Source organism: Lactuca sativa, chromosome 4 (genome assembly GCF_002870075.4).
Source record: "Lactuca sativa cultivar Salinas chromosome 4, Lsat_Salinas_v11, whole genome shotgun sequence".
NCBI lineage: Eukaryota > Viridiplantae > Streptophyta > Magnoliopsida > Asterales > Asteraceae > Lactuca > Lactuca sativa.
Window position 1 is genome coordinate 195,720,175 of NC_056626.2, and position 7,752 is coordinate 195,727,926.

The following is a 7,752-nucleotide window of genomic DNA, read 5'->3' on the forward strand; positions in this document are numbered from 1 at the left end:
CCTCTTTTGTTATTGATCAGATTGTCGCCGGTAATAATGTCGTTAGTAATAACATTTTTCATTTTTTAATTTTTTTAATCAACGATTTTGGGTATAAAAAACCGATACATAACAACGTTAAAAAAAGAAAAAAATTATATAACAACATCCGACTAAATACCAAATACTGTTATAATTAATTCCATTCAAAAATAAAACAACCAAAAGTTTTACAATTCTAACAAGTAGCAATGCGTGTCATCGATATTCTCTTTGGTCGACACTCCTCCTATACCTGTATATTCCGTTCTTCTTATTGTCTTTTCTCACTCTAGTTATTCGTCAATATAACTGGAGACACAGGTAAAGGTATCCCTCTTACTGAAAAACCCTATGTGATCTCGAACATTCATGCCACAATTCCTCTTCTCCATGACTATGATCGCATGAACTACGACACGTGCAGGTAACTTTTTGAGACCCATTTCTGTAGGTTTAGAGTTTTCGATCATCTCCAAACTCCGAAGGATCCTTCCTCCTCCAACATAGTGGAGTAGGAACTCATAGAATCCATTGTCAAAAGTTGGATTTACAGCACGTTGTAAATCCAAGTTTGTTTGTCACAGGTAAATATGTAATCACTGAAGGTTTACCGAATAGGTGTGTCTTATACATTCCTATCCCATCGCCATACCTATTTAATGTCGTAACATATAATCAAACTTATGAAAAAAGCTAACTAAAGGCGATATTTTTAAACGAAAAACAAAAAGATCATATATATAATTACTTGTGACGTTTTGAATTGATGTAGTCATCGGGGCGACGAAGGAATTTGAAGTAGTATAAGAAACTGATCGTATCACCCAAGATCGGAAGTCCCATCTTGCCCGGAGGCAGCTTGGTGTCGCCTTTGGATGACCGGAGAGTTGCCATAACAAATCCGTACCATACATCGTTCCACCACCACAATAACCACCCTACCAGTGGCAACAGTCCGATCACCACAGTCGGCCATAGTCCCATAGCCATCGCGTCTCTCTAGGTTACGTTCTTTCACGTTCTTAATGAAGTTACATGTGACTGCATGTGTTTATGTTTTTGGCGTGCTGGAAAGATACCATTAGAGGAGTAAGATATTCGAACAACACTAGTCGACAAGTATGTAAATTTTTTTATTGTTTCAAGTCTTGGATTTTGTGACAAGTTGGTAAATTAATTATGTTACTATTTCAAGTCTTGGATGTTGATTGCTGATTCGACGATAATATCTTTAGTGAAATGTAACCTTGCCCCAAGAGACCAAGACCAAGTGGAGACTATTCTATATATAAATCATAGGTATTGATGTTAAACTCACCTATCTTCACATTCTTACATTAATAAACAAAATTATCCCACATGGAGAGTGGTACTGCATTTATAAATCTTTATTATTGAAATTAAGAAAGAGATTCTTAATTAATGCTAGAGAAAGTAGTGATATACTTACCATATTAACCTTTATTTTTGAAATTAAGAAATAGATTCTTAATACTTACCATATTAAAAGTGCTCCCATATAAGTGATACTTCAAACTTGTCAGTTGTCACACTACTTCAAAAATTTGTGATTTAGAAGACGTAAGTTGCCACTTTTATCATGTTAATTTTTTTTTTCTAAAATTTATATAAAAAATAATCAATTTAAAGAAATTATTTAGATAAAAACTAAAGTGTCATTAAACTTTAAACTAAATGACAACACGCCTAAAAAACATAGAATTTAAAGATAAAAAACAGAAAATATAAAATTACAAAATGTATAAATTAAAATATGAAATATACATAGACCTATATATTATATTTTTTTGCAATCTTGTCTTTGGCCTTTAGCGTTAATTCCCTTTCGCATCCGATAAAGTTACTAGTATTTCTTGTTGAGGTGGTCATGTTACTAGATTTTTCCTTCTTTTTTGCAACACTCAAGTATTTCTTGAAAGTAGCCTTCAAGTTGTCAATTTTGCTTTTCATTTGCTCGATGTCACTCGAACAACTTGTGGTACCTTTGACCTTTCGTTTGGCTTGGTCTATTCCCATATGTGACGACTAGCTTTTGGAACCTCAATAGAATTATCGTTGTTGAGGTCAATCCCGACGTACGCATCCGACTATTAGCTATGAGTATTTTCAGATGTTTTAGTTTTTTTTATAGAAACCACCCATGAATGATTCCGAAGTTTGGATATCTTGCCACTTTTTTACATCTTAACAATGTTCTGAACATGCTAAAGCCTTTTAAATGATTGTTTCATCGTTTGCACAATTTTGTCATCGTCACTTCATGCTAAAATATATAGTATTAAACTCCATGACAACTTTGTTGATGTTTCTCTACTTCGAGTAAACTTGATCTTTGTTTATGCAGTCTCCAAGAGAAAACGCTTAGTAACTTTCCGGAAAAAAGTAGGCGTATCTTGGTTTTCCGGACCTTTGGGTCTTTTGAAACGTATACCCATGCACGACCCAAAGTTGTTTCTTCCTCCAATGTCCACTGCTTGGAAGGTGCCTTTCCTTTTTTTTTTCCACGGGTTCCGGTTGACGTCAAATCTTTTGTCTCGGAATCTGTATTGGGCAAGGTTGCATAACTCGTTACTCGGTACCTGTTCGGCCGACTAGCGAGTAGCGAGTACCCGGGAGCTATGTAGTCAATAGCGGCGCTATAGAGGTTAACTGAGGTAAGGAAACGTTATTTTAAAATAGCGGTTTAGAATAATGGTGAGGCTATTAGCGCCGTGATTTACCGCTAATTATCGCGATTATGGTTACCCTTATAACGACACTATAATCGCTATATGAATAAATTCAATTTTTGGGCTATTTTACATAAAAAAAAACATTTTTACGCCATTCCATTGAATAAAATTCTTTTGTTTAGCCCAAAACCAAAACTTTTGTGTCATTCTATCGAATAAAATTGTGATTTTGTGACTGTCATGACTTCCATTGAAACCATGTATGTGTTGTCTTGCTAATTGTGTCGAAAACTTGAAGTACCATATTATGATTAACTATCAAATTGTTTAATCATTTCATTTGATAACTGTAATGGTGTTAAAGTATGATAAATTGGGGCATTAGTAAGTATTGCATATGTTTTCTTGTTGACTGTGTTAAAATATGATTAATTGGGACATTAGTAACCGGTTTGTGAAGTATGATCAACTAATTATGATATGTGAGGTATGATTAACTAAATATAATATGTGAATTATGATTTAATGATTAACTAATTAACTGGATTAGGTTGAACTTCAAAGTATGATTTACTAATTAATACTTTAATATATATATATATATATATATATATATATATATATATATATATATATATATATATATATATATATATATATATACACACATTCTAAATAATATAAAAAACGCTATATCACCGCTATATAACGCCACGACGTCGACGATTTCAAATAGTGGCTGGTGACCGCTATTATATTTTTTACCGCAATAACTGCTTAGCCCGAGAATACTCGGGAGTACTCGGATTCGGTAATTCATGTTGAAATTTTTTGAAGAAAATTATATATGTCAAAATCATAAGTTGATTGAAATATATAACAAAATTAGATACATGTGAATACACAAAAGCTAAAAAGTATATAATGGTCTTACTTCGTGAATAATTACTGAAATTTTAAGATATATATATATATATATATATATATATATATATATATATATATATATATATATATAGTAATAATCACATGTATGTGTTAAATAATAAATCATTAAGTATATTATACATATTATTCACTGAGTTGACCGTGTTTTACAACACTACTCAGTTTAGTAAATGAGCTGATTGGGGAGTACTCGGGATTTTGTAACTCACCTCGGTAAGGGTCCGAGTAGCGAGTACTCGAAGGAGTAATCGGCGAAATTCGATGAGTTTTACAACACTGGTATTGGGTACGAATTTAGGTTGTGAGTGAGTTTCAAATTCGGTTTGGGTTTGGGATTGAAATTAGAATTGGGAGTCGGGAAGCTGGTCAATTTGGGATTGAACTTGAGATTGAAATTGAAATTGAAATTGGGGATAGGATTGAGATTGAGATTGGATTGTGTTTGAGATTGGAATTATCATTGGGTTTCGATAGGATATGAGTATTATGCACCTAGATAATGGTAACAAGGAATTGAATAAACAAGGTGATCACTATGATTGGATGAAAGTATGTGATCAAGATGAGATTGAGTTTGTGTTTAGGAAATTTTTCTTGCTAGTTTTTGGAATTTTTGGATAGGAAGGAAAAGCCATTTTTTAAAAAAATATGATGAATTTTTTAGTGAAAAATGTAAGATTGTAGTGTGGTATAAAATAAGGTAGTGAATGGTATTTATATCAATTGAAAAGTAGGTAAAATTTTGAATTAAAAAAACAACATTAAATTAAAAAAACTGGTAACAATTTTGAAATTTGAATTAACCTCCCTTTCTCTTTCATCGGCGTTAACTTATCGAGTTTGGCCACTGAAACTCGACATGCCGAGTTAGAAGGTGCCTTTCCTTTATTCTTGGGTTTCGGATGACGTCAAATCTCTTCCGGCTCGTAATCCAGTTCGGGTGTGTCTTCTAGTTGTGATTGAGTTTCGAATTGGGTTTAGGTTTAAGTTTGGGATTGGAGTTGGAATTGCAAGTCAGGAAGGTGGTTAAATGGGTTGAACTCATTTTCCATTTGGGATTGTGGTTGAGATTGAAATTGAAATTGGGGTTTTAATTGAGATTGCGATTGGAATTGTGGTTGGGATTGAATAGGATATGGATATTATACACTGGGATAATGGTAACTAGGAAGTGAATAAATAAGGTTATCACTTTGATCTTGGGTGAAGTTATCTCATGAAGGTGAGATCAGGTTTGTGTTTAGGGTATTTTTCATGCTAGTTTTTAGAGTTTGGGGGTTGGAAGGGGAATCTATTTTTTCACAAATATGATGAATTTTTTAGTGAAAAATGGAAGATTGTAGTGTGGCATAATATAAGATAGTGCATGGTATTTATATCGGTTGAAAGGTAAGTAAAAAATTAAATTTAAAAAATGCTATAAATTAAATAAAACATTAACAATTTTGAAATTTGAATTTACTAATGGGTTTTATACAAACAATCATATGTGTGCATGCAACCCTAGATTCGGATCTATGTTTTCACTATTAGATACACAAAATTATGAACACATGAAGAACCCTAGCATGCTCCTAGGTATTTCGAAATTTAGATAGTAAAAGGGATTACATACCTCTTGTTGTTATGTTGTAATAACAATCTAAAATTTGAATCTTCTTGACTTTGAAAGCAAGTACCACAAGTGTAGTACCTCTAATGGCTCACAAATACCAAAAGCAAATGGAGAGGCAAGAGAGAGAGAGAGAGAGAGGAGAGGCAGAAAATCGGCTCTAGGAACTTCTAGGATCAAGTGGCCGATTTTCTTAAGCCAAGGGGTCTTTATATAGGTGTCCGGATTAGGGTTTCAACCATTATCATTATCTGATTGCTTACCCACTAAGCAGCCTATAAGATAAGTCTAGAAGCCTTATCATGGACGAATTCTAGGGTCTTATCCCCTTGAATTCGTCAACCCTATCTCATAGGGCATCCATTGCCCTACTTTGCAACTATCACATAATTACAGTTCAGTCCCCCTAGTTTAGTTAACTTCTTTTAATAATAAAATCAATTCTTAATTAATTCTTGACCAATGTTAACTAAACAAATATGATTTCTCTTTTAATATATTATTCTTATAATATACATGATAACCTCTTTCTCTATCATTTCTCCAGTCAAGTTGCTTTGGTGCAGGTAACCAAAAGGACCATGCACAACTGGGTCAAGTACTTACCAAATATGGTTACAGGCTTAGACACTAATCCAAAAGTCTCGTCTAGTAACTATAAATGTAAGTACAATCCGATTAGCAATCGTAGCTCTCAAAGACGCTGTCGAACTCTGATCTTATCAGCAACTTGTCCTTAAGATAAGGGATCGTATGATCCTCTGTTCTAGATATCGTGCGGACAATTACATGGAACATAGTCATACTTATTGTCCAGCAGTTTGTTTCTCAATCTCAGATTCGTTTGACATAGAACTTAATTGAACACATCAATTCAGTCCTGACCGGGCCCGACACATAAGTCAAACCAAATCATCGAGGGGCCCTGATATTGCTTTTACCCTCTTAGGATAAAAGGAACAGATAAACTTCGACTTATATGCATTTAATATCCACTAATTAAATCATACACAACAATGCGTTTTATAACATCAAGTTACTGATGCGTTTTAGCATTATCAATGCACAACCAATCAGCAAACAATAAACCATATATCTAGGTTCTAAGACCATATGATATTATCGTCTTGCGATCACTCGTGATAAATTCCATGAAGTGATTCCAGCAAGCGTGGGTTTATTCCAATGCTCAAAACTTGTTCATAAGCACTCATGAACGTTGTAGCAAACCTTTGCTATGTCTAATACCTTTCAGAAAATCTACACACCAATTCATGACAATCTTCATTCATATCTACTTCCAACATATGAACGACTGTGGACCGTTTGAATAATCTTAATATTGAAGAAGTCAAAACATGCAAAATGAAACAATAGGTAAATAATTAACATAAGATAGTAACTTTACTAATAAATAATACTCATTTACTTAATCATCAAATGTCAATTACATTTATCTATTACACGTTTCTAATCTATCTAATCTAAACTAATATCGTCCCTCAGCCCAATGCTCCTAGCGTGCTGTAGGTCCTTAACCCTACTCATTCCCTTCGTAAGTGGATCTGCTGAGTTATCCTCTGACGATACCCACTTTACTACGAGGAGTCCTTCTTCTACTCGATGTCGAATAAAATGATATTTTTTGTCGATATGTCGAGATCTACCATGATCCCTTAGTTCCTTGGTTAAGGAAACCGCTCCTTCGTTATCATAGAAAAATTCCATGGGCTCCTGTATGGCTGGCACAACTCCAAGGTCTGCAATGAAATTCTTCAACCATATTGCCTTTTTTTTATGCTTCGCTTGCTGCAGTGTACTCTGATTCGCACGTTGAATCAACTACGGTCTCTTGCTTGGAACTTTTCGAAGCCACTGCCCCTCCATTAAGGGTAAAGACCCAGCCCGACATCGAACGGTAGTTGTCCCTGTCGGTCTGAAAAACTGGCGTCACTATTCCCTCGCACCTTTAAGTCATCACTCCCACCGAGGACTAGAAATCATTCCTTGGTCCTCCGAAGGTACTTAAAAATATTCTTGACTACGGTCCAATTTGCTCTGTCAGGGTTCCCTTGATATCTACTGACAATGCTCAAAGCGAAGGCCATATCAGGACGAGTACAAGTCATAACATACATGATCAAGCCAACTGCGGAAGCGTAAGGTACTCGACTCATCTATGCTATCTCGGCTTCAGTACTCGGACTTTGAGTCTTACTCAACTTAGTATTACTTTGGATTGGTAACTCCCCTTTCTTGGAATTCACCATACTAAAACGTTTTAGTACCTTGTCCAAGTAATTATTCTGACGAAGTCTTATTATTATTTTACTCCTGTTTCTCACTATCTTTATTCCCAAAATGTAAGAAGCTTCTCCGAGGTCCTTCATAGCAAAGCACTTCCCAAGCCAGGACTTAACTTCCTACAACGTTGGGATGTCGTTTCCTATGAGTAGTATGTCATCGACATACAATACG

The 7,752-nt window shown here is 34.6% G+C and overlaps 1 protein-coding gene and 1 long non-coding RNA gene across 2 annotated transcripts; one reads left to right on the plus strand and one right to left on the minus strand.

Moving 5' to 3' along the window:
- Nucleotides 1-464: 464 nt before the first annotated feature.
- Nucleotides 465-1,215, plus strand: LOC122197732 (uncharacterized). The gene is made up of 2 exons (XR_006191386.1): nt 465-605; nt 794-1,215. It is a non-coding gene; the product is annotated as an uncharacterized LOC122197732 (long non-coding RNA).
- LOC111876060 (cytochrome P450 90A1) lies at nt 534-1,011 on the minus strand. The gene is made up of 2 exons (XM_023872585.3): nt 770-1,011; nt 534-673 (listed from the first exon to the last, which is right to left on the minus strand). Exons 1-2 carry the CDS (start codon nt 1,009-1,011, stop codon nt 556-558), a joined length of 360 nt encoding a protein of 119 aa, XP_023728353.1. The 3' UTR covers nt 534-555.
- Nucleotides 1,216-7,752: the final 6,537 nt, after the last annotated feature.

Coding starts and splice junctions, on each gene's coding strand:
- LOC111876060 (XM_023872585.3), bottom strand. CDS start 1,011: ATGGCTATGGGACTATGGCCGACTGTGGTGATCGGACTGTTGCCACTG. Junction 674..769: donor ATCAATTCAAAACGTCACAA/GTAATTATATAT, acceptor GACATTAAATAG/GTATGGCGATGGGATAGGAA.